Here is a 27,575-nt window from a genome sequence, read left to right as displayed (position 1 = left end):
ACAATAGTATTCTTACTTCTCAGGCTGAAAAACTGATAAAGCCAAAGTCCTTCACTCATTCACGCACTTGTAGTAATCTGTCCTAAATGAAAAACTCTTCATCTGGTAGTGGAAAAATGGCTTCAAGTAATAGAAACAAGCCCAAGCTAATTGTGTTAAGCAACACACTTTGGCCAGGAAAAGCAACTACTGAGATAGGCATCTTGTTTTTCCAAGCAAATACATCTACATCAGAATTTCATTGGACTTTAATCTGCTTACCTGGTTCAGCTGCCCAGTTTTCTGACAAGCACTCTACGTTTCTGGCAACTGGGAGTGTAATGAATGTTTTTGTTATTAATGCTCTTAATGATAAGTATGTAGTTTGTATTCTTAGTATAAACAAAGGTCTTTAGGGGCCATAGACCAGATGGTCCCATCATTAGAATACTCTTATTTTGTTTTTTTCCATCATTTGCTGGTATTTTTGTTCTTAATCTTGGAACAGATCTTTCAGTAAGGAGAGAAAAACATTGTTTTCCAATCAAGTTTTCATAACTAGTTTAAATAGTAGACCCTGCCTGCTAAGACTACGTGATTTCTATAAAGGTGATGTTTTTGGCACCAGCGTTTTTGAACAATTAAATTAAAATAGGGCCTATAGTAATGTATTTAACAGGGTTCTGTAAAATAGGGTACTCTGTTAAAATGAGGAAATTTTTCTAAATATTTTTTTTCTTAGTTAGACATATCCCTATTCCAAACCTCATAATCCTTGAGGTTTCCCACTTGCATGCTTTTTAACTACCTTATGGATGTCAGTAAACTATAGATTCATGATTGTTTCAACCACCCATCACTATATCACCTTCAGTAGTAGTTGTATCTTCCCTCAGTTTCACTCTTTCTGCAATTGAGCAGCCACTCTCCGCATTTCCAGTCCCTGGCAAAGCTCCTGAAAGAATATACCATACTCAGTGCTTCTACACTCTCACAGGCCTGTTTTGGTCTTTGGAGATTGGTTTCAATGTCATGCAGATAAAACTGTTCCCTCAGAGGTCACTGGTGAAGTTGCTATTATATACAACAGGCTTCACTCTGTCTTCTCTTTGCTACTACTGTGTCAGTGAACACACAGTTCAATGTCTGCCACTGCCTGAAATTCTCTCATTAGCTCCCATGATGCTGAGCCCTCCAAATTCTCCTTCTGTATCACAAATTGCTTCTTTTTTACTTCCTTGATAGCTGTCTCTTCCTATCCTCTGAATGTAGAGATTTTGTAGTACAATCCAGCCCTTTGTTTTCTGTATCAATTCCCCCTAGTGTTTTTTTCTACTATTGCTTCAATTCAATTTTCCTCTTTCTGAAACACCCAAATAGTTGTCTTTACCCACTGCTTCCGGTGTCTTATGCAGTTCCATTTATACATTTATTGCTGTATGTAACACCTCTTCCAGTGCAACATTCTGAAACCAAGCTCATCTGCATACCTTGGTCTTCCAGTCACTTGTTATTGGGACCAATCTCCATATCACCAATACTCAGAAAAGTTACTGAATCCAGTCAGCTTTATGTCTTGTATCTGAAGATTCAAGAGTATGTGATGGCCATTTCACAATTTATAGAATAATCATTATTTCTCCATTATCTCTTATCTGTTGTGTACTTTACATTTAGCAATATGCATAAGCATTTAGTGTCAGAATGATAAATACTTACATATATTGGTCTACCTGTGTACCCTGCATGCAAATCAAGATAGAGAATATTTCCAATCTTACAACAGGCTTTTCTTCTACCACCTTCTGGTTGATAGTCACTTTTTTCCCTGGGAAATGCTCACACATTTAATCTCTATTATAGTAGATTAATTTTGTCTGGTTTGGGCTGGTAAACAAACAAACTCTGAGATTGATGGACATGCCACTTCAAATAAAAAAAAAATGTCCAGAATTTGTACCAGTTCTACTTTCCTGTCAACTTTCAGTAATGTTCTTTTATTTTATCTTTTGTATAGGACTGTAATGGATTTCTTCATAGTTTCAATTTGCATTTTCCTAATGATTGGTAATGTTCAACTCTCTTTTAAAATGCTTACTTGGAAATGCTCATTTGTGAAATAGTTCTAAATTTTTTGCCTTTTTTTAAAACAGTATCAAGTTTACTTTATTATTGTTATTGTTATTATTATTATTTACTGTGTAGGAATTCATTATGTATTCTAGATGTGACTCTTTTGTTTCTTGTTTGCCAATATTTTGTGGTTTGCTTTTTCATTCTGTCGAAGTGTATTGAGTCATTATATTAACCAAGTTTGTTAATTTCAATAAAGTGTAATTTTTCAGTCTTTAGGACTGGTGATTTCTGTGTTGTTTTCAAAAAATTTCTACCATCTTTGAGATCACAGAGATAAAGTAGGACATGGAAAGGTTAAGTAGTTTTCATTAAGATTACAGCAAACTTGGTCTCAAAACGTGAGTCGTCACCTTCCTCCTGGGCATATGGTGGCATAACTGGAGATTGTTATCTTTTCCTGTACTGAGAAGTAAAAGATTTTTAGCTTTTTCTATACTGTGAACTTGAAAGCAGAGGAGTTTATCATCTCCAACTTGAAAGCAAAACAACTTTCTTGTATTTTTCCATTTCCCTCTACCCCACCTACCATCACGTACTGTAGTTTCAGCATTGATCTTATCCATGTAGCCGACTTTGGAGTGATCTCATAATGAAGAGCTACTTTGTTTACTTAAATAATATTTAAGTTTATTCAAATAATGTTTAAATTATTAGAAATATATGTAAAGAGTTCAATGTATTTAGACATAAAAAACTCCACATTTGGAGATCGCTCTCTTAGAGTCTTTTAAACTTTACCCTAACAAATACCAAGCACAGAGAGTATATATTGGAAACAGCCCTTTAACTCAGATCTGATTTCTCATACTCTTACTACTTTTTCATATTATCATTGTGCTGCTCAGTACTTATTACGCCTTAATGTGACACCCATAGCTCTTCGTTCTGTAAAGCAAATACTGCAAACATAGTTTCCACTATTTTTCTACATTGCTTCTAGTTAACTTAACACATACTCCTCATTCTTTATTGAATTTGATTGTATTCTTTGTCTTCATCAGACTCCCTTTTTAATGCTTTTCTAGCCCTTCGTTGTTTTTATGTTTTGTTTGTTCTTTATCTGTCTGAACTATGTCTATTTCAAAATGCAACTCAAATGCTACCTTTTTGGTGAAGCCATTTGTGATCTCTGAATCGGTAATCTCTTTTGCTACCACCTGAATGCTTTTCTGCTCTTGAGTGCAAGAGTCACACGTGTGAGAATGCACTTTGCTTTGATATAGTGTGTGTGCAGGGCACTGAGAAAGCATTTTGCAGTGAATGAATCTACGATTAGTGATAAGTGAATTTTTCAGGAAATGACCCTATTTATTGGGTGTTAACCATTGATGCTGTGAGTGTAGCTCTCTGGCCACATTGTGTCTGTACCTTCTACCACTGAGCTTGCAACTCAGCAGTTCTTGGATCAGCAAGCTTGCTGTGCTGTATCACTTTCTTCTTTGATACCACAGCCCATGCAACTGAGTATGCTGTTACTAATTTCTGACATGATATGACTGTGACCTAATTTGATCTTTTAGCAAATAAGACATTTCTGACTGCTACGTAATGAGAAGAGGTTTATGTGGGAACAGAGATGCTATTTTCTATTGGAGGCAAATGACTCGTCCTAGATAGCTACGTGACAACTGGCTTCAGTCATGTCCTCTTGGCTTCTCAAAATAACATTCGAACCATATTTGAGACACCATTGTGTTCCTACCTCCAAATGCCACAGCTGGAGATTCTGATTCAGTCTGTTCATAGTTGGGCCCAGAATCTGCTGTTTTTAATTTTTGTTCTGGCAAATATGATGATCATTTGCTTAGGCTAGGCAACCCTGGTAAGGAAATGCTAAGAGCTTGCTTTTGGGAGGCAGACCCAGGTCCTGATTTTCCTCTGCACTTGCAAGCAGTGGGACCTTGTGTAAATTAATTTTGGATTATCTAAATATTATGTAGATGGTAATAGTATCTGCTTTAAAGGAATGTTGTAATAATTAAATGAGACAATCTCACTCAGAGGCTTAGCACATTTCAACAGTAAACACTTAGTGAAAAAGAACTATTGTTACTGCTATCACCAAGTATCAGATTTATTTACCTAAAATTTGTTTGATCAGAAGGCGAAGTGAGAGAGAGGGGAGAAAAAAAGGAGCCACTGGTTCATTTCCGAACATCATAGAAAAAAAATCTTAAAGTCACCATAATTCCCCTGGTGTTTGAAATAGCTTGAAACCAGTTGAAGCCAGCAGTCAAAAACTGCATCCAGATCTCTGATAACAGATATCAACTGTCAAAACCGGATCCCTGTTGCATGTGACCCACTGTCACATGCAAATCACTGTCAGCTTTTAAAGTAAGAGTTCTTCTTTCTCACATATATTTTTGATAGAATGTACAAAATAAAATGTACCATCTCTGCAAAGCAAGACATTCATATCCTGTATGTGTTTGTATGTTTTCTTTCTCTTAGTGGAGCTTTTAATTACCTAAGAAGATATTATTAAATTTCTGTGTTTTAAAAAAGATTTATGTGTTTGAGTTACAGAGAGAGGAAGACAGAATTGAATTTTATATCTGCTGGTTCACTTCCCTGACAGCCGTAATGGCTAGGCTGGGCCAGGCCAAAATTAGGAGCTAGGAGCTTCACCCACATCTCTCACAAAGGTAGTAGTGATTCAAATAGTTGGGCTATCTTTCACTTCTTTTCCTGGGCCATTAGTAGGAAACAGAATCAGAAGTGGAGTATCCAGGACATGAACTGGTGGCAATATGAGATGCTGGTTTCACAGTTGTAGCTTTATTCATTGTGCGACAATACTGCCTCTGCTCTCATTTTGAGTACTATAAATATTAATCTGATCCTGGTTCTTGTTCATGAGTAATTTAGTAATTAACCACTCTGGACTTAATAAAAAATTAGGACAGAAATACTCTGTATTTGTGTATATGTCTGAACTATTACAAAGAAGTACTTACTTTGAAATTTAAATATTATATGCTCTAATGGAGCATTTATCAATCAAGTAGGTAAAATGTCATCATTTAGGAAGTTAAGGCTGTGACTGGAAGAAATGTGTAGAGCATTTATTTGAAATTCTGATGTTTCTTCATAAAATTAATTCTCTGTTTCATTCAATGTGAATTACAGAATACTATTGAGTGAAACAGAGAATACAGCAAAATAATTTGAGGTACTGTTGAGTGGTACCACCTATAAAATAATCTGAATTTTGGTGTGTGTGAGTGTATGCATGTGTGTATTTCAAATGTCTTTGCTGTGGTCTTGAATCCATGGGATAAGATGACTGGACTTAGGATGGGAAAGCATATTGTCATAAGTTTTTTGTTTCTCTCCCATGTACCACAGCTAGTTTTTTTTTTTTTTTTTTTTAGCAGTGAATAATGAAAAGTCAAATTTTCAAGCATAAATACTCATGTCTAGGGCAAAAAGTTTTGTTTTAGGTGAATCAAGAATCATCTTAGCTAGAGTGTGGGTGGATTCAACTGAGGAGTCCTTTTTTTGGAGGAGTAATAATATGGCTGATACTGTGATGTCAGATGGAATTTATAATATTGGGTTGTATGGACTATACTTTTAATCTGTACAGCTTAAGAAGTCTATGTAAGAGTTAACTCTCATAATGTAGAGTTACTATCATTTGTCATTAATTTCAATAACTTAGAATACTTGTCACATTTTTGTTCTATTTGTGTTAGGCTACCTATTGAATTCTCAAATTGCCTGGCAAGTAGGTGATGAGAATCATAGTCTATAACCCCTTTCCTGTTCTTTCACTCGAGTGAACCTTTAGCACTCAGAGTCCATTTATCACTGTCAGCAGGGGCTGTCGTCATCTGTCCAGAATGAATGAGAAAGCTTAGTTCTTTGGTCAAGAAAATAATCTAGAGCTGAAATTTTAATTGAGAATAAGGCTAATTAATATTTAAGAACTTTAGTTGTGGGTCAGCTTAACTTCATGTCTCTTTCAAGTATTAAATATTCTTAGTTCTCCAGAACCCAAGAAATTCTTAAGTGATGGTTTATATGTAATTTCTACTCTGAACTTAGATCTTGTCTGAAAACTTGTATGGATTTCAAAGGCTTAGAGAACATTAAAAGACTGTAAAAATTTAAACAACTTCATCCAGTGCGTGAGCATGTTTACCTAAATTTGTCATCAAACTTCTCAGTTTTCTGGTTAGAAAACCGGTTTGGGACAGACTGACTCACACTGTCAACTGATAGAATGCAAGTACATTCAGAAGCCTCCTGGCAAGACTGCTGCAACAAAAACAGGGTTTTGTGAGCTTTTTAGAGGTAAAGTATTTCATTTCTCTAATAAATGTTTTTATCACTTAGAACTTTCAAAGTAGACACATCTCTTCCTAGCTTGGTGCTGGGTAAATTGGTAGGTGTATTCTGCTATATCCATGACATCCTGCCACATTTCAAGAAATAATTGTTAATCACAGTATTACTATGTAGACCTTGATTTGATTAAAATAATACTCCAATATTTTAAAAACTTTTTCTTCATATGTAAATGAAAACTCTACTGGTTTAAATTTCACTTTGCATCCATACATGTTAAAATGTTCACTTAAATAGTTACCTACGTTCTCAAATTAGCCCTTAGGATGATGATGTCAAGAATATTTGTGCCAATTCTGCTGATGTGAATATCAATACAGAATTCATGTTATTGTTTTCTAATTACTGTCTACTGCAGACTCAAAGGATAGCCAAAGACAATGGTATTCTTTAGTCAGATTACCTGAATAGCTTTTGCAAGGATAAAAAGATAGAGATCGGAATGTCTTCCTGGCAAAGCTCAGGGTACAGTTAAAATAAAAGCTCCTGTTCCTTTCTTTTTTCCAGTTGGTTGTATCTCACTGCCATTTGTTCACATGTTGTTGTAATTAGCCAATTTTGGACAGGGAATAGGAATTAGGTAGCATATTATAAACCCACATCTCTTTTTCTGGTATTTAGAATGAAATAACATTTATTTTTCCAATTGCATCAACCAAACAAAAATGTATTTCTCCAATCCCATTTTGTTGTAAAGTGAGTTTTTTTCAGGAAGTTGTACAGTAATGGATAAGGTGGAATTAATTTCTCAAGAGCATTTCTTCCTTTAATGTTTTGCTGGTTATTGGTTTTCTGGTTATTTTTGTTGCCATTATTGTTGCTATTATAAAATTATTTCCAGATTTACTCTAGGTACATCTAACACAAAGCTTAAATACAGAACTTTGGGTTCTCTGAGACTTATCATGAGCTGTTTCTACATGACATGAGTCTCCTGGTTTGGAATAAAAGGGAAATCCAGGATGGTGGCACACAAGTTGGGTATGCCCTGAGTGTAATGCATACGTCTTCAATAGAGATTTGATTCCACATTCTTGTCTTTTTCATTCCTTACCTGTGCATGATATTCTCATGCCTATCAAGATTTACTCTTCCTTCAAGCTAATCTCTACCTGCAGGGAACACTTCACATTTCCTTAAGGTTGAACTAATCTAATGCTTGAAATTCTAGTTTCTCTGGCCTGCCTGTGGGAATGAGTTGTAAACCATGAACTGGAGAACAGCCCCCTTCCATCCCCCCTCCACAAAACTCAGCATGATATTTGTATCTCCCCAAATGGATATGTTGTTGCAACTCCAGAAGTGGAGCCATTAGGAGGTATTTTTTATCATGAAGATAGAGTACCAATGAATGGGATTAGCACCTTAGTTACATTGCATTGACCTCTATTTAACATACAAGTACACAGCAGTGTGCCACCTAGAACGGAGCCCCTAGAAAGAGTCCTGATGATGTTGTCCATGTGAATTCAGACTTCCAACCTCCACACTGTTTAAAATAAATTTCTGTTGAATTTATACGTTAAGATCAAAACAAGGTTTTTTTCTTGTTTGTTTTGTTTTGCTTCTGGATTTCTTTTCTTCCATTAGTCTATTTGTATACCCTTTTCCCAAGACCAAATTATCTTAATTAGCTTAACTTTGTTGTAAGTTTTGAAATTTGAAAGTATGAATCATCTAAATTTATTCTTTTGATTTGGTTTGGTTTGTTTTTTGCTTTTTAAAGAATTTTTTTTTATCTATTCTCTATTTTTTGAAAGAAATCATCTGTATTTTGACATGTAGGTGTATATTCACATACACACATATATGTGTGCGTTAGTGTATCCTATATGTCCCTAATTAGGGAAACAATATTACCAATGATTAACTTATTTCTGAAAGAAGGTTAAAATTAAAAGGTGTTTTAAAGCATCAACCATCAGTTCCCTGAATGGTTTTTAATAGAAAAAAAGAAGATACAATGTGAAATTCATTGTGTGACCTAGCTAAACAAATTTCACCTATAAAATGGAAATATAGGTGGAAACGTTTGGAGTAAGAAAAATACAATATCATTGCTTTCACAAATTACTAATATACACTTAATTTTTTTAGAAAAATAAGAGAAATCATTCGCTGTGGGTTACCCAATGGAATAGGAAGTGAGATGTCTAACTTTCATTTTATATTTTTCTGTTAATTTAGCTTTTTTAACTTTTAGGGCATGCACTGAAAAGTTTATGGGTATTCTGAGAAGTTATACATTAAGTTCAGAATATTTAGCACAAAATGAACGTCATTTAATTGTAGTTTTCTGCATATCTTAAAGTACCCTCACATTTTCATGTGTTTATTTTATTTATTATCTGCCCACTTAGTCATTTTAAACTCCTCTAAAAGTAGAGATAACCATGTAATGAATCCTGACATGCCCCTCATGCAGTCTGTATAATTATCAACTGTGATTCTGGCACATTTCTCAGATATCATTCTGAATCCTCAATTTCAGATTATTTTGAAGCAAATCCAGCATATTAGTTCATTTGAAAATAGTTATCAACTGTATCTCTAAGAGATAAGAATTATTTAATATGTAATGAAAATACTGTCAACATATAAAATGTTAGGAATAATTCTTGAATAACAGAAGAAATTCCAGATAGTATCAAAATCCCCGTATTCATTACCTTGCTCTGTTAGTGTCATTTTTTTTTTCTGCCGATATCCCCAAATCTGGGTTCTAATAGACCCATGCATTAAACCTTATGTCTAAATTTTTTTTAAATAAAAAATTTTGCTCTGTTTTTTGTCCCCCTACACATTATTTAATAATGAAGGCAGATGGCTTATCATGGAAAATTTTCATGATGTTGAGTTTGCTGGTTATACTTCAATGATATAATTTTTATTTTGTTTTTATTATCTTCTGTGGGGGAAATGATAGTATGAGTAATTTTTAAATCTATGTATACTTGAATTTGGGGGAATCTTAGGTTCTATATACATTGAGTGGTATAAAAATGATACAAGTTCACGACTACAGGTTAATAAAAAAATTCAGTAGACAGAGGAGGAATAACATATCCAGTCTTGCCATGAAAAGGCTGAGCTCTGCTTTTGGAGAGAGATCTACACCAAACCAGTGAATCCTTTGAAATCCCTGCAGCTGCTGCCAAATAATTACAGTGCTTGTACTAGTGACTATGACCAGCCAAAAGAAGTACATTTATTCAAGAATTAAATATATATTTGCATTATTTCATAGATGCTGGGGATACAGACAGAAACAAGATTCTCTGCACAGGAAATTTACATGTGTGTGGTAGGAAAAACACACAAGAAGTGCCGATCACAGACTTACCCATTTTTGGATCAGTATTCATCATCTTTTGCCAATTTCTAAAGAACATTTGGCCTCTTTTCTCACCATACTGTTCTACTCTCAAAAACTGGATTCCTAAGGTCTAGTTTCATTTTGACATCATTACTCCATGTCAGTAATCTGTAATGGAATCATTCAGAGAGCTGTCTGCATGACCTTGAATGTGGTTATTTTTTTCAAACCCTCCACCAATCTCACTTCTGAAGGCATTGTGTATTTCAAACACTCCTCTAAATCTATTTGTACTTTGTGATAATTTCAGCAGAAATAATTATTATGGAATAGAACATGTGTGAGAAAGTTTAATTATGTATCATCATTTAGTAAAAGCAATTTGATAATACTGATGAAAGACTTTGTAAACATCACCAAAGTTACCTGTGTGTGCACATTGCACATGCATTTGTATCTTTCCAGACCACCTCTACCTGCTGGGCCTTGTGAGGACTCAACCAGGGTACAAGAAATCTTCATGAAACCACACATTTTTTAAGGTTTCTTGATATTTCTTTCTGGAAATGGAAATGGGAAGTGACTACTCTGCAACTTTTCAGAACAAGCAAAATAAAGCAAATCTGGCAGGAAGAAAAAGGCCTGTTCAGAGTAGACACAGAGGCATGGCTCAGGACCATTCTCTTCCAGCCTGACAGAGAATGCAGTTCCTGTCATCCAGAGGCTATGAGGATGCCTTGTCATTGTGAAAGCATGCCTTACTTAGAAATCAGCAAAAAAATGTGTGCTTGTTCATGTCCAGGATGCTCCACTGCTGATCCAGCTCTCTGCTTTTTGACCTTGGAAAGCAGCAGAGAATAGCCAGAGCACTTGAGAATCTGCACCCACTCTTGGCTCTTGGTTTCAGATCAGCTCAGCTCTGGCCTGGCCATTGCAGTCATTTGGAGGAGTGAACCACCAGATTGAAGACCTCTGCCATTGTCTCTTTTCTTTTTGTAAAAAGTTGCCTTTCAAATAAAAAATAAAAAAATACTCTTTTTTTTAAAAAAAAAAAAAGATTTATCTATTTTTATTACAAAGTCAGATATGCAGAGAGGAGAAGAGACAGAAAGGAAGATCTTCCACCCAATGATTCACTCCCCAAGTGAGCACAATGGCCGGTGCTGTACCAATCCGAAGATGGGAACCAGGAACCTCTTCCGGGTCTCCCACCTGGGTGCAGGGTCCCAAAGCTTTGGGCCGTCCTCGACTGCTTTCCCAGGACACAAGCAGGGGGCTGGATGGGAAGTGGAGCTGCCGGGATAGAACCAGCGCCCATATGGGATCCTGGGCGTTCAAGGTGAGGACTTGAGCCACTAGGCCACACCGCTGGGCCCAAAAAATACACTTTTTAAAGAAAGAATTCGATAGAGATTAAGGAATGATTTTTTTCCTTCTAACATTTTTGTCACACTTCGCCCTCTTGCTTTATTGATGAAATCTTAGCACTCAAAGGAACAGTGAAATAAGTAATTGAATCCTCATACATGAGGAAGCACTTGCTATTCTCCATCTGTATCTATGCAAATAAACACAGGAAAACACTGCTCAGCTTGATATACAGGCTCCCCTAATGGTTTGATGCTGTCACATTTGAAATGATGGCTCTAGGACAGCTAGAATGGTCCTAGCAGATTATTAACTGGAGATTTAATTGGCAAATCTGTTTAGGGTAAAAAAATGATTTGACATTAACCAAAAAATAATTGTGTATATCACATTGGAATACAAGATAATTGCCATGTATTTGGCCCCTATTGTGGGTACTACTGGTAGCATTCAATTTTGAGATCTATTTGACATCTTTGTAGAAAATGTTTATTATTGAATAATGTTGTGATAGACTACTTGCATTTCATTTTTCTATATTGTCTGTTGCTTAAATATATTCAGATGGCCTGAAATGCCTTGAATATCATTTATTCAGGACAAAATATTAAATGTATGAAGTGATAAACTGCAAGTTATTAATTATTTTGAAGAACACAGAAAATACATTGTGTCTCATAAGTCCTGTTAGTAAATTTCTTCTGAAATATTTGTGCTGCCTGTTTATCAGGTATTTCAGACTTCCGGCTACTAACTGAGAAATTAATAAAAATAAATGAGAAAATGTCATTGGAAGTATTCGTGCTTAATAAAACCAAAGGAAAGAAATGAGGAAGTGAGAGTTGGCGAGTAGAAATAGAATTACATGGGGAAAATTGTTATGAAATTCTTAAACACTACTAACCAACTGAACTATTAGAGTGGAAACTTACCAGAGCAAGCCCGGACTCCTTGCGTGTTAAGCAAATCAGAATTTGTAGGACAATAAGGCCATTCCTAAGTGTTGTACACTATTGCCAGATATGTCATATGTTCAGAAAGGTGAGCACATACCCTGAATTTGGCTTGGTACATGGTATATGGAGGCAGAAGTTTTCCAGAACAGAAATGGGAGTATTTTAGAAGACTAGTTATGCTAAGCTGTGAAAACCAGGATTGTACAGGTATCAATAGTTTAAATGTCCTGCCCAGCTCAGTTAGATTGCTGGAATGGATATTCAGTGATATTTGTAGGCTGCAGAAAAATAAACTGTGGGCTTCATTTGTGCCCCTTGTAGTTCAACTCTGCACTGCACAGTTGTTTTTATGTGTCTCCCTTAATCTGAACAATATGCTTCTTGCAAGCTAATACTTATTATATCCTTATCACCCATTACAGAGCTTAATTAATTCCAGAAAATACCTACAGTTTGGCACAGAATACACAAACTACTTTGAAGAAAGGCAGATTGGGAGAAAGATACCTGTGATATTACTTTTATGTGTCAGCTTGACTGAGCCACAGGAGGCTCAGACAACTGGTTATAAATTATTCCTTGGTGTGTCTGAGAATATTTCTGAAAGAGTTTAACATCTGACTAAGTGAAATTATGATCACCCTCACTGTAGGTAGGTATTATCCAATCTGTTGGCAACCAAAATGGAGGAAAAAAAATAAAGGAAATTTAAGTAAACTCCCTGAATGATTGAGCTGGGACTTTAGGTATTGGCATTCCTGATTCTCAAGCCTTCAATTCCAAATGGGAAATCAAGCTTTCCAGCCCTCAGGCCTTCCAGCTATATCGTTGGCTTTTCCTGTTTCCTCTTTGCAATCTGAAGACTTAGTCACACAAGCCAACAGTTTGTAATAAATGTCTTCCTAGAAGCATATATATATAAAGGTGTGTCTCTGTGTGAATCTGTGAGAATTCTACTTCCCTGGAGAATCGTACCTAATTCTAATGCTTAATGAGTGTTTTCGGTGTGCCAGCAACCATATATAATACTTTTTATGTATTATACTTGTCTAATTTAGTACTATAAGTATGTATGACTTTCACATTATTTTCTTAACAGTTGGTTTGAATTGGTATACTTTTTGTTGCTATAATGCAATACCTGAAGCTGAGAACTGTCTAAATAAAAGAGTTTTATTTAATTCACAATTTATAGGTTTAAAGGCATAGTGCCAGCATTGCTTTAGACGTGGCAAGGGGTCCTTGGCTTTGTCACATGACAGATTGTTTCATGGTAGAATGCCTATGAGAGGGAGTGACAACCTCCTGTAGCAGGAAGTAAGAGGGAAACTAGGAGGAGTCAAGTTTTTTTTTTTTTTTAAGTATTTAAAAAAAATTTTTTTTTTGAAAGGCAGAGTTACAGAGAGAGAAGGAGAGTCAGAGAGATCTTCCATTCACAGATTCATGGTTATAATAGCCAAAGCTGATCTGATCTGAAACTAAGACCAGAAGCATCTTCCAGGTCCTGCATATGGGTACAGTGGTTCAAGGATTTGGGTTATCCTCCACTGCTTTCCTAAGCCATAAGCAGGAAGCTGGATTGGAAGTGGAGCAGTCTAGGCCTGAACTGGCGCTCATATGGGATACTGAAGTATAGGCTTAACCTGCTTTGCTGTGGCAATGGTCCCAATGCTTGTGTTTTGTAACAAAAAGTTGCCTCTCAACTATGCTTTTGACTCCAATACCCTATGTTCTTTCAGAAGATATTTCATCTCCTCAGACCTTGTTGTAAACATCTGCAGCCTCTTAACTAGCCAGGGTTGTTTGGCTTCATCTTCTGCTCTACAGAATGAATACCCAAGTCAGGAAAGTTTTCCCACAAGTTGCAGAATCAGGATAGAGTTTAATTTAAATTCTGCACATTGATATCCATTTATGAGTCAAAAATTTCCATTTTGATATGGTTTAATGACTCTTCCTCCACTTGGATTTTATAGTCCAGATGGAACAGTACTTTGAGGTTGCTTTTGCACAGTCAATGTTTGGCTTTCTGTTTTATAGGGCTATTAAGCTACTAGCTATGAGCCAGTTATATGTATTTATCCAATACTTACTATATGCCCTGCATTCCTCTGGGACTGTGCTGGCTATTGAATAATTATAGATATCATCTCATTTTTGCCTGCCCTCCCACAGTGTTGCAACAGAGATGTCTGTACCAAAAAAAATGAGCGCCTGAGTTCTCCATGCATTATGCATGTATATATTGTAAGAGTATTTTCTGCTTTATTTTACTTGTATCTGGAACTTTCACAATATCCAACACATTATTTAAGTACTTTGTAAAGATTCTAGGGGGAATAATGCCAAATATATTATCAGGAGAGTTGACTTCTGGTCTGGCATTGCAACTACTTAACAGGAAAATTTGGGGGATTTCCGAGTTGAAAGAATTTCTTAGTTATTGACTTTACTTGGTCTAGATTGCTAACTCTATTCCAGCATAAATCCTGGGATTCTGAGATTTCTTCAGGTTTTAATAGGTAGCCTAATGGATTGGTTCATTATAGTGGCATCAAGCGCACCTGGGTATGTAAATGTGATATTAAGCTCAGTTTTTAATATGTTACATTTGAGGAGCAGTAGAATATGAAGAAATCTAAGAATGGAAATACAGTTTTGGATTTGAAGTCAGTGTAGATGCACCATTAGAAATTCTGGATGACCTCTTAAAAGTGTGGGTTGGTATCTTAGGGAAGAAGTAAAAGGTAACTTTTCATAGCAATCACAAAGTGACAGACATGCAGACATAGACTTTTAGAAATGAGAGAGAAACTAGGTATATAAAATGCCTTTGTTTTATATACAGGGCAAAAAAGCTGGACAAAGAGAATTTGCCTAGAGTTACACATTATTTGCAGATCTAGTCTGAAAATTTATTTGTAAAAATTTAGCTCAGATTTCTAGGGAGGAAAAGCAATCAATTAACATCATCACTGTATCTGATTTTGACCTCTATAATTAAATGGTGTTATGTGGAAATTGCAGAATTGTGCAGTAACAGGGAAATGGTTTTGTGACAACTGCTGAAACTTAAGTCATAGTGTACAGTCCCAAATGTTTTTTGATACCCACATGAGGTAATTAATCTTTCTGTATCCATGCCCAGATTCTGTTAGATCTGGAGTGTATGAACACTAAGCTGATCACATTGTAGTTCTGTATGGAATTACCAAAATATGTGTGTGTGGTAGGTCTCCATTTTGTTCTGACAGAGAACTGGATATCCCTGACAAAGGTCAAATGGAGATCTGGCATCCATTTCACTACTTGTAAGACATAGTCTTGAAAGTATGTAATACAAACAGCTCCTTGCCAGAAAATGAAAAGGAAATGATTGCATTTGAGTACAATGTATTCTACAACAATAGTTGAGTGTGCATGAAATGCAAAACTGATGGCTTGACAAATATTATTTTAAAAAGTATACCTGATTTATTTTTTTTAATATCATACCTGCTGTGCTTTGCTCTGTAGGATAGTGTTAAAAGTTGAGATATCAAACCAAAGAAGCTAAAAATCCTAATGGCAATAGTTACAAGAAAGTCCTATAGTTTAATATGTTTACAGATATCTCCTCAACGTCTCAATTTATGAACATTGTATTTAATTATGTTATTGTACCGTAATGATGCCTTTTTGCTACCTATCATGATCTCATCATGCCTTAGAAATATCACTAAGTCAAACTTTTTAGTAGTGTGTCTGTTTTACACAGTGAATAAGTGAGCTGAGGGTGTATATGAGCGAAAACCTTATCTACATTCTTCGCCTCGTATCTATCACAGGTGCTGGCTTGTAGATGATGGTTAATCAACATCATTAAGCAGCAACAACTAACTAGATAATTTCATCAAAGAGTTCAATAAATTAATGCACTTGCTGATTTTTGCAGTTCTGTAAAATGTCCAAAGCACCTAGAAGAAGTTTGGATGCTTAGAGAATCATTTGAAGATAGTCCACTCTACTCTGTTGACAATAGAGTTAACTGTAACACAAACAGCATTTCAGTCACCTTGCCTGCCTAATGCTAATCTAGAAAGTAGGCGTTTCATGGTAGACAAGGGTTCATGGTGCAAGTTTTTGTTTATAAAGTTGCTTCAGCCAGAGAGCTGGAAGTGCTTTGTTTTGAAAAATGTAACAATAAAAAACTTTCCCAGAGTGTGACCAAGGCAACAACTCTTGAAGATGATAGATTTCTTGTGTATTTCTTTCAAAGTTCCCTGTGACCCTTGACCCCACTGTTCTAGCTAGTCAATGCCAGAAATGACAGGAACAAGAAATTAATTCAATGTCAGATTCCTTCACATTGTACCTTTGAGGAAGTGACCATTTGAACCCTTGATTTAGAAAATCAGAATATCAATGCTAACCTATTGGCCAAGATATTATGAAAAGTAATTTAAGGCTTTAAAAGAATCCATGATTGAAGCCACATTTTCATACAGAGTTGGCATAACAATATTTGCTTCCTGCTTTCATGATTACTTCAAGGCCAGAGAAGCAGTGCTATATATGGTTAGTATACATAGTCCACTTTTATATTCTGAAAAAAAAATGTAATTTCCCAAAGACTTTATTTTACTTCACAGCCTTTTTCCTTCATTGAAACTAAAAAAGAAAAAAAAAAAAAAAACAGATCTTTTTGAAAGTTAAAATCGGCATTTCACTTATGGGAAAATTTTGCAAAATTATACAGATTGAAAGAAAATGTGTTGTTTTGGCTTTCCTACGAAGCCATCCAGAAAGGCCAAAACTCAGTGGCTTTGCTTTTGTGTAAAACCTTTCACATAGACTTCTCCTGTAATTCATCCAAATACATAATTCAGGCCACTGATGACATACACATCCACACTCTGGAACTGGGAGGCAAGCAGAAAGTTGTCATAAAATGTGGATATAATATTGCTGTGTATACAGACCAAACCACACAGATTACAGCTAAGGAAACTGCATTAATATGCTTGGGCACAGTCTTTACTGAGCTAATCCTTCCCCTACCCGCACTTGGTAGGAAAAGGCCAACTGGTTACTGATTACGACAGCAACATTGTTTGGCAAACATTTTGGCTTGAACTCAATGTGTGACATCAGGCTCCTTTAGGGTTTTCCACATAAATTGAATTCTCCAAAGAAAATACAGAAATTGAGCCTGAATTTTAAATTCATCATAACATCCTCTAAGGTCTCATTAAAGACCTCAACCATGTATTTCTTAATTTTCATTTTACGTCCATGTAGATATTAACCAGTGCTTAAAGTATGAGTGTGAAACCTTTAGTTTCAATCAGGTAGTCCTTTGTAGCTGTCCTCTACCAACCCCCACTTTATGAGAATTAAGATATCTTTATTTCTCTGTGCCAGGAGTCACTAATTTGGGAGTGGCTTATATCACTTTGTTTGAGGAAGGAAATAAACATTATTTTTTGACTGCTTAGGACAAGTTAGTTTTGCTTTTTTTGAGGGGTGGCTCCGTGATTAAGAGGTAGTATTTCTAGTGCTCTGTGATGGGATATGTTTTGCCGTGTCACCAAAAATGAGAAATATTACTGACATTTCGTGTGTGTGTGTGAGAGAGAGCACCTTCTCTGAAAGTATTTACCTGAAATCTCTAAGAGTTTCCTGAATTTTGAAGGTGGGGTTCATCTAATGCTTTGCACATGGCCTTAAAGTAGGTGGATGTCAGTTATGCCTCATGAGACCTACTGTCTTCCCAGAAGGCAGAAGAGTAAAGACGGTGAATCGCAATGCACTACACGGGCAAATGGGTGAGTTGTCTGTGCATGATGTGCACTGAGGAAAAGTTTAACATTCTCACACTCAGCGAGTTCATCTGGAAGCTGTTCCTTGGCAAATGGAAATGGGCAAATATTCTCATGTCTTCTGGAGTGACTGACCAGGGATTGAGATACTCTGATTAGCCTGCTTTTTGATGGTGAAATATTTAATGTAATTCTTCAAGACAGAGAAATTTTATGTACTGTATAGTTTAAAAAATGAAGAATGATTTGTGTGTGTATGATCTCTGAGATTCTTCCTCTTAAATTCATTTGATACCTGTGGAAATGTGATTTTTAATATTTTTATACCATTGTGTACACTTTGTGTTTATCCCGCTATTTTTCTTTTTTTCCAGCCCACAGCTGTTATTCCCACTGATTTTTCCCCCAATTTCAGTGTTGTTCCCTCTTGCTCTCTTGGTTTAAATCATTTTCACCATCTGCCTCCCAGTGTAACTTCTAGATAGTCCTCCTGAAGATAGCTCAGGCTACAACAATGAGTGCTTGCACTAAAGCCGTGCAACCCATCATTCATCACCTTCTCCTCCTGAAATCTCTACCATCCTGCCTTCTTTATTGGCGTAGGTCAGCTTCCTGTGTGGGGACATCTTAGGTCTATTTCCTCTATGGCAGATAACATTTTGACATTGATCAGTAAGGGTTTATAATAATGAGATACGAGAGAAAGTGTCTGTTCAGCAAGTTACTGACACATAAGTATAGAGGCCAAAGAGGCGCTTGGTGCCAAACTACTGGAGTTCAAAATAATATTTAATATAACATTATCTCATCAAATAATAGATTTAAATTATCATGTTTACATCTAATCCTGTGGTGCCAGATTTCTTGTGCTTGTTTAATCTACCCCTGTAGATATTTCAAAGTCATGATGTGACAGGTTAACAAGGACACTTCACCTCCTCCACTATTCAGTGAGTAGAAAACAAATTAGAAATACTGGACAGGGTATGAGATCTGCAGAGTATCTACCATGAAATTCACTAAAAAGTGAATGTGTTCTATTACCCTGGATTTTGGAGTCATGTCAGCTAAATATGAATTGAAAGTATTTGAATAGAGCAGTTGAGAATGCTAGTGTTTTGAAGAGCAAATTCATGATTATTTTTTTTCTCGTTTTTTATGTATTTTAAAAAGTATCAATTTTATAACTCATAAAAATACACATACGAATAACAAGAGTGAAATAGATCTCCAATAAAAAATTTGACATTGCAAGGATTCATTCTTTTCTGTCTTTAAAGAATCAGCAGACAAACTTTATTGTTTAATTCAGTTTAATGTGGCTACCTGTACATTTTATGATGATTAAGCAGGAGGCCAAAGTAGTACAAAATGACCCACCTTTTATATGGTTTCCCATCCTGACTTTTCTAATTTGCAGTTATGTGTCTCAAAATACTTTACATTTTACTCATGTCTTACTCTTCACAGTGTTTCCATTTGACTTCTGCCCTGACTGCTTTATTGAAAGGGCTCATTAACTTTCCTTATGCAAACTTTATCATCAAATCCTGGGACATTTATTTTCTGTATTTGTTGGTGCTGTTTCTCTTTTCTTACTTCATTTCATTGCTTCTTTTCTAGTTGTTCTTACATTATTTCTTAGGTTTCTTTATTGATTTCTCTTTCTCAAGAAAACCTCCAGTATTGTGCATGTTAAGCTAGCATCTCATGGGTGCCCTGCTTCTGATTCAGCTCCTTGCTGATGGGCTTGGGAAAGAGGTAAGAAGATGGCCCAAGTGCTTGGGCTTCTGCACTCACATGGGAGAGCCTTGAGTGGCTCTTTGGGATGTAAAGCAGCAAGTAAAAGACCTCTCTCTTTCTCCTTCTCTGCCTTTAAAATGAATTGATTTTTTTTCCAAAATTGACCATTTTGTTGTTTTGTAGGGTTATTTTTTCAGCATTTTATCTACTGACCACACCAATAGCTAGAGAGCTTCAGCCATCACCCGTTGCATGTACACAATACTAGTTACGTTTTTCCAAACCTGTATTTCCAAAAATGATCCACTTATCCTTCTACCCCAGGACATTGGACTGTACAAAGGAACCTGATACTCAGAATTTTAGGCAAGTTTCACGTCCTATTCACCTCCCCTAACACAATTCATCTTTCTCAATCAAAGTCCTGCAACAGCAACAACAAACGATATCACATTGCATTTTCCATGTCCTTGTGGATAACCCAAAGCCTTTTAGTAGCTCCCTGTTTCCGTTGCTCTGCTTTCTGGTTTTATTAGTAACAAATCATAGGGACTGTACATCATTAATATTTTTTGATCAGCCTTTTCTTATCAACTCCATGGCCATTAAAACATATCCTATTATCCTTTTCATGTAAATGTTTGCCTTCTACACAGACTTTCTACTGTTAGCCTAAACCTCTTCCAGTCTTTCCTCTATGTTATATAAGTTATTAAGAATGCTTACTTTTTCCTTTCATTCTTCATCTCACAATTTTTCATTTGCTGCTCCTTGCCAATAGTATTATCTCCAAATGCTCATAGTCTTTCCTTTTCTCATTTTGCAATGAAATCTATGCTGTAGTCATGTGGAAAGCACGAGTTCCTTTAGAAGAAATGCTATGTTCTCACCTCCATGCTTACCACTTATTCTTTTTCTATCAATATGGTTTCCATTCTTTTGTGTCTAGGTACTAGACTCCCAGGGCTCTCTCCGTACAGCTTTAACAGGGCATTTTTTTTTTTTTACATTGTTAGATGCCCGCCACTTATCCATTTATAAGTATTGTTCCATCCTGCAGTTTTTGCATTTTGCTCTAGTAGTGTCTCATCCTAGGCTGTGAGCTCTGAGATCAGAAGCTGTGCTGTATTCACCCATCGATCTCTGCCTATAGTGAGAGATCAGTCATAGTTGGCAGAATGTCTCATTGCTTCATTCAGAGCAGGCTTACCGTTCACATTCTTGTTCTAGTAAGCTTATGAATTCATCGCTCTTCTCCATGTATTCTTTGTGTTTTCTCTTTTCTTCCTCCAACTCCAGGATGGTTTGCCTGTGGGATTTTTCTACCATTAAAAGCTGTTCCAAGATTCGTTTGTGAGATTCTTTATGTTTTTCCACAACTTTGTCCAACTACAAAAGAAAACACATTATTTTTAATTGTAAGTTGCTCATATTACTGTCATCTTTTGATCTTGCAGAATTTTTCTTGTTTTAGTATTAATTCAGCAAGAAGTTTTTCTTAATCTCCTTGTTGCAGTTTGTTATTGGTCCTGTTAATTGATATTTCTTGGTGCATTTCAACACAAATATAAGCTATTCATTGGCAGCAGAATATTCCAGAAAAATATAATTTGTGCTTTCACAGGTCAGAGTATTTTCCTTATACCCCTTTCAACACTCTCTTTTCTTTCCAGAACTCATTATGACAGGAATATGGAGGTTCAGAATATTTGTACAATGTTTGATTCTGCAGCTTTCCCACCTAATTTCTTACAAGTCAGCCCATCCTAAATCACTATCAGAATCCTCATTGATCCTTCGATCTGTTTTCCTTTGTTAAGAATCACTAAGGTATTTCTAATAAACTGGTCATTGAATCTGTATTGATGAGTAGTGTAAATGGGGCCAAGTATAAGCACTGTGTCCCTTTTGATTTTCACAGCACTATGTTTTCACCTTTATTTTAATATAATTGTCCTATACCTGATGGATGTGTTTCTGTCACCTGTAAGACTATAAACACCTTGAGGACAAAACTTGTTTGCATTTTTAAACTCAGTTTCTGAATGTCTAGCAAGATACGTTTTTCTTATGACAGCCCCAAGTATATGTTTGTAGATTGAAAGCAAGTAAGCTATGCATCAAGAAAGGAAGGAGGCATGGAACTCTTACTGCAGTAAAAGTAGCTTGGGATCTCTTACCAGTGGCAAGTTAAGATAAATTAATGACATCGCTTTGGAAACATGAAATGTTTCCAGATTAAATACTAGATGCTCTTGCTAGAATAAAATATTATTTGATTTTTACATTTTTCCTTTATTGGAAATGATTGAAATTTTGTGACTCAGTGTGAAGTTAAGACCAATTTAACTTTAATATAATGGAGAGCATGTACTTAACAAAGACAAAGAAAAAATGGCTAACTTATTCCAGGAAGATAAGTAAGGTTTTTGTCCCAGTATATGGGACTCAAATTTTCTCTGACCTTTGATGTGTAACTTGGGTTTTATGATTTCCAAAATCGAATCCAGTGCCACAGTGTTCTCAAAGCAAGAAGCATTTATTGTGTACCTATTCTGCTATATGTACCTAGTACTGTGGTAGTTGCCATGAATGATACTAGAGAAGTTTGAAGTCAAAATTCTTATACTCTTTACAGAAAGATAAGCAAAAAAAAAAAAAACATATGAAACAATTCAGAGGGTAATAAGAAGGGTATAAGTTGCTGTGCCCTTAAATACTAAAGGATCCTCAGAGAATAACAGTGTTTTTTTTTTTTAATCTGTCCCCACTGGCAGATTAATTGAAACCTAGGATAACAAACAGCAAACCTCCTAGTCATTTGAGGGAAATCTGGGGTCAGAAAAGATGACTTCCTGGTGTTTCATGGTGGTGACTAGCTTCCAGCTTATCAATTTAGCTTCCCCTATAGTATGTCCTAACTTCTGCCTTTAAAAAGTACAACTTCCTGCTCAAGATGAAGGAAGCATAATGTGTTCCAGTATGCAGATTTTTGCTGTCATCCTTATGAGAGGTTTTCTATATATTCTTTCAGTTGCTTAATATTGGTTTAAACTACCTTGCTTTAGATTTGGTTTTGTTTATGTGCTATAACTTTGGTTTCATCATTCTTTTCCATTGGTTCTTTGTGGATTCTGATTCTTTTTGATATACTTTTTTGATTACTCTGAATAAACTGACAGAGCTAAAGGTAATCCAAAAAGTGACCAAATTGATCTATCCAGTAGATCAGAGGTAACCAAACATGCATTCATAAAGTACATCATCTTCCTTGTCTGCACTGAAAACCTGAGTTTTCCCTAATGACATTGAAATCCTGGAAGACAAGCTGAGTTCTCATTGCCTTTGTGATTCTCATTCTGGAAATGTAGCATTGATCCACATTGCCACTACTAGACCTTTCTGAAAGCTTTTCTTGTCTCATTCTCAGTTTTGATCATCTAGTGTGCTGTAATTCAATAACTCAATAATCTTTATTTCCATGCTCATTCTTCATAGCAATCTGAGTGATTTTCTATTTAGCTGAACCTATAAATATGGTTGTTCTGCTTTGTACACTGTTTGCCATGTACACTGTTTCCACAAGCAACACATTTCAGCTCTCAGACCTTGACTAGTTTTTCATCTTCTGTCAGTGTTTCTGCCATGCCATGTAACTGACAGCAGTTTGTCCTGATCTTTTGACTGAAGAACTATGTAAATTTCCTCTAATTTGCCTTAGAAATGAGTGAGCTTTTTAAAATTTTTCAAAAAGAACATTATGAGGAACTAAAAGTATCTTTTAGGGGGGCCTGGAGCAGGTGAATATTCCATGAAAGTAGAAGAAGAAAGAATATCTTTTTAGCATGCAAATGACTTTTCTCCTGAGATTCCCAGGCTAGTGGGAGATTGTCCTTTTAGCCTTTGTGTAAAGCTAGCTCATTTAGAGAATTCTAGTGAGAACCCTCCTTTGCTGTTTACTGACTGGATGTCCACTCCTCACCCATTGTTTCATGGGTAGAGGACAAAGGTACTAAGTTGTGCAGATACAATTTTGTGACCTTCAAGGATCTGAATATAGTGGTAGGCAAAGAGAGAAAAAGCCAAGTGGGGGAAGTAAAAGAAGAAAAAGTGGCATGGAGCAGAAATCAAAGGAGATAGAATTTGTAAAGAGTGATGGATGGTGAGTGGCTTCAGCGGCACTTTGCAGTGTAAGGATTGCAAATATTTCAGAATGTCAAGGCATTTCCAATATGGTATGTGTGCATTAGAATTATTTTGTAATTTAAACTTGTTTTACTCATTTCAGCATAAGTTTGAATCAATTTGTTTCATCTCACATATTAGCATTGAAGGGTTATGCCTTTTACGGCGTTTTGTTAGGGGTATTTTCAGCGACCATTAATTTACATTTTAGCTCAGAGGGGTTCAGGTTTTTGTGCCTGATGCTATTTCACAGTCTGTGTTTTGGGAGCCAGGATACGGTTTTAACACAATTAACTTGAATGCAGCTCTGGCTCCTTTTGTTTAAAATTTGGATTAAAGCAAAGGTCAACACACTTTGGGTGGTCTCATCTTCACCCCCAAGAAGCAGAGCCACATGATCAGGCTCCTTCACAATTTGGCAAGATGATAATCTCCAATGAGACACCCAAGACAAGAATAGCAAGGACATGAGAGGTCAGTCCAATGTCCATTAGCAGTGCTTATATGGACGGCAGGGATTTGTCCGAAACTCACTTGCACTCTCTAGCCCTTAACTCATGCTTCTCATTTTTTTTATATAAAAATGAAAAATTATGAAATTTTCCAGTGAGGTCTTGGAAGAAAATAGAATAATAAAAAGAGAATGTTAAAAGTGTTAGAAATATTAGCAAGTGAAAGAATACTGCTTCTTTGCATCACAGTAGTGGCCATATTAGGATTGCTCACCTTCGCCTTGGTAACTGCTGGGCACACTTAAGGGGAAGTGTTTATTTGTTTGTTTTTGTTTCTGTGGGGGGCTTTTTTTGGTGTTTGTTTCTTTGCTTGTTTTGCTATCAGTCACACTTCTGAAGGGAAACAGAATAAATAATCACCCAAAATATATACTTTTAAAAAATCTATTTCTTGGATAATTGCTCAGGTCATTTGCATTTATGTTGCAAATTTCTGTGCATAATGCCTTAGTGATTGCAAAGAAATTAACCTTTATGGTTGAATTTTATCTGGTTTTTTTTTTTTTTTTTTTTTAGTTATAGCCTGGATAGCCTTCAACCTCCTAAAGAAGTACAAACTCTTTGTGTGTGTGTGTGTGTGTGTGTGTGTGTCAGAGAGAGAGAGAGAGAGAGAGAGAGAGAGAGAGAGAGAGAGAAGGGTAGAGGAAGGAGAGAGAAAGAGAGAAATTCCTAAAAAACTGAAGGAGTTATGGGAATTGCCTCCCTGCCTACCAGGTCTAATGTCTGTCCAACTTCTTCTACCTCTCACGTATGGGCCTCTGGTGTAGTACCTACCTCATTCATTGGTTTTTCGTAGATGTCCTCTTGCCAAGGGGCAGCTTTTGCTTGAAATGCGTCTCGCTGGAGAGCTTCTAACACCTTTTTTGGAGTGACAAACCCATACTGAGCTTCCAACAAAGCCAAGTCCATTTTTTCAGCCTTTAAAATACCTATGACTTCATCTCGAGCCTGTGGGAACAAAAGGTATTTCAGAAAACCTACTTTTCCTACAAGTGGTGATTTGAGCTATCAGCAAGCATTTCCCTGCAATAGCTAACAGTATGTGTTTATTCTCTTTCAAATGTAAATGAATCACATTTTGCTATAGCTTTTGGAAAAGACAACAAAATTTTGCTGTCAACTTTCTTCCAGCCTTATTATACATTCATAATGTTTTAAAAAGTGATCATTGTACATCAGATGACTGCATTTTTAAAAAGTGTTTGACAAGCAAATAGCATGATATCCCCTCAGTTGACTGGTGTATTAGTTTTTGTGAGTTAAGCAATGTAATTTTCCTTTACTTATGGCTGCTGTTTTTAATAATACTTTCATAAGTCTAAGAACTAGTTCACTTGGGTTACAAAGGCATTTATTGTTACTTAGACTAGTCCAGGAGTCATCGGAATGATTTGTTTGTTTGTTTAATGAAAAAGTTCCATAGGCACTGGGATTTCCCTTCTACTCCTCCTTTAATCCCCCCCACACACTGATTATCCCTATATTATTACAATAGTATTGTCCTTCAAAAACAATCATAAATCCATCATTCTGCTGTTTAAGTGTATCCTCACATTTTAGGTATGGAAAATGGCAGTTTCCTATTTTCAAGATATATTTAAGTTTCATTGGGAGTCCATCTTTTATTCAGGAGTAGAGATGCATATGGCACTGTTTGTTAGCCTAAGCGCCCATACACTAAAGCTGTTGAGCAGTAGGATGGAGGACATGACCTTTCACACTAAGCATGTCAACTGTATGCGTAATAACAGTTCTTTTGATGTGATTAGCCGCTCCTTGAATTGCCAGAAGATAATTCTGCATATGTGTGATTATGTTTTGTTTTCAAGTACATTCAAGTATGGAGCATGGATATAGCTGTGCAGCATGTACACCAAATTCCCAAGCAGTTTTTCCATTGAAGTGTGACAGGGATAGTTCCCACCCAGCTGACCTGCAGTTCTCCTTCCAGAATGCTGAGGAGGAATAGTAGGTCATCTCTGGAGAGATCTTCCGCTTGGTGGCCATTTCCACTGTGCGGCTTCTCTGACTTGGGCTCTGAAAGAATAGCAGCATCCCACTTACTCGAACAGTCTTTGTCTTGCTGTCTGTGCTTCACATCCCCTGATTCATGAAAACCATGGTCTTTTCTGTGTCTTGGAGATTGCTTGGGGGCCAAGCCCTTGGTGTCATTGCATCTGGAACGCATTCTTTAAGACCTGCAGGAAAGGAAGATAATTTGGAACTCTTACTGCAAGTGGAATTTTAATAAGAGCACCTCGTACTGCTTTAACAAGTCTGCATTCTTGTTATGTTTACCACAGGCCAGAACTGGATCTCTCAGATGTCTAAAGCAGGGAAGAGTATTAACGGATTCATAAATCACAGCCTTATTTGCACTTCTACTTTTAAAGTCAACATTTTAAAACATGTGATCTGCTTTGATGAAGACCACTTATGTCCATGAGTAAACAGACTGTGTTTGAACTTCATGCACTACACATTCCACTTCAAGGACCTGGGTCATACCTCCAACCACAGCTCCTAAGCTCATATTTAATATAATTATAAAATGATAAACTTGCTAATGGTTGCAACTTCAGAATCAAGCTGTGTTATTTCCTTTGAAAATCACTGGGGGAGGGGTTGTTTTTTTGCTTTGTTTGATAATTGTTTAGCCTCTGGTACATTATGATAGAAGCATCAGAATTATTGCAGCAAAATACTCTGGGTTATTTTCTCATAGCAGTAAAGTTTAGTATTAAAGGAATGAAGGCTTGGTTTCTGGCCGTGTTCCTGATGTTTTGCTAAAATTCAAAAACAATATGTGATTTAAGTCAAGCACTTATTCTTGTCCGTAAAGCAGAGAGAGTGCTGTTTCTATTAGTTGACCATGAATAATCCAGGGACACAGTAGCTGCATAAATGGCTATATGTTTATCTAAATTAATTTACAATGGCCTGAAAATCATTTCATCTTTGAGATTTAAAAGAAAAAAAAAAGTTCAATTTATATCAATTCCAATTAAATACAAGCAGATTATTCATTTTACTCTTTATTCCTAAAATCATAATATTTCTGTTATCTCTGTTGCCTTTTAGTTTATGATAATCTTTGAAAATTTGGAAAACTCAAGAGTACAGAAAATATAGAAAATATAAAGAACTCCTGCTACATGCTATCACAAAAAAATTTATAAACTTTTTAGCAGTTTGCTCTTGTTGTTTAAAAAAATTTGGTGAC

General features: G+C 36.0%; 2 protein-coding genes across 4 annotated transcripts in view; one reads left to right on the top strand and one right to left on the bottom strand.

Moving 5' to 3' along the window:
* Positions 1-26,541, bottom strand: part of FILIP1L (filamin A interacting protein 1 like) — a 93,981-nt gene extending 67,440 nt beyond the window's left edge. For 2 of the 3 annotated variants that reach the window (XM_040980576.1, XM_040980577.1), the window contains exons 1-3: positions 26,286-26,541; positions 25,127-25,300; positions 20,866-21,044 (exon numbers count right to left, since the gene is read on the bottom strand). In XM_040980576.1, the coding sequence (XP_040836510.1) occupies positions 20,866-21,044; positions 25,127-25,300; positions 26,286-26,540 (608 nt within the window). In that variant the 5' untranslated portion in view covers position 26,541. The remainder of the gene's footprint in view (positions 1-20,865; positions 21,045-25,126; positions 25,301-26,285) is intronic. The other variant, XM_040980580.1, reaches the window with a different exon arrangement.
* CMSS1 (cms1 ribosomal small subunit homolog) overlaps positions 1-27,575 on the top strand; it is a 325,215-nt gene that overhangs the window by 75,333 nt on the left and 222,307 nt on the right. The window lies entirely within an intron of this gene.

This window comes from Ochotona curzoniae, unplaced genomic scaffold (assembly GCF_017591425.1).
Source record: "Ochotona curzoniae isolate NIBS_2020 unplaced genomic scaffold, NIBS_Ocur_1.0 contig_3498, whole genome shotgun sequence".
Classification (NCBI taxonomy): domain Eukaryota; kingdom Metazoa; phylum Chordata; class Mammalia; order Lagomorpha; family Ochotonidae; genus Ochotona; species Ochotona curzoniae.
Note: the sequence above shows the minus strand (reverse complement) of the source record. Positions and strands in the feature narration are given on the sequence as shown.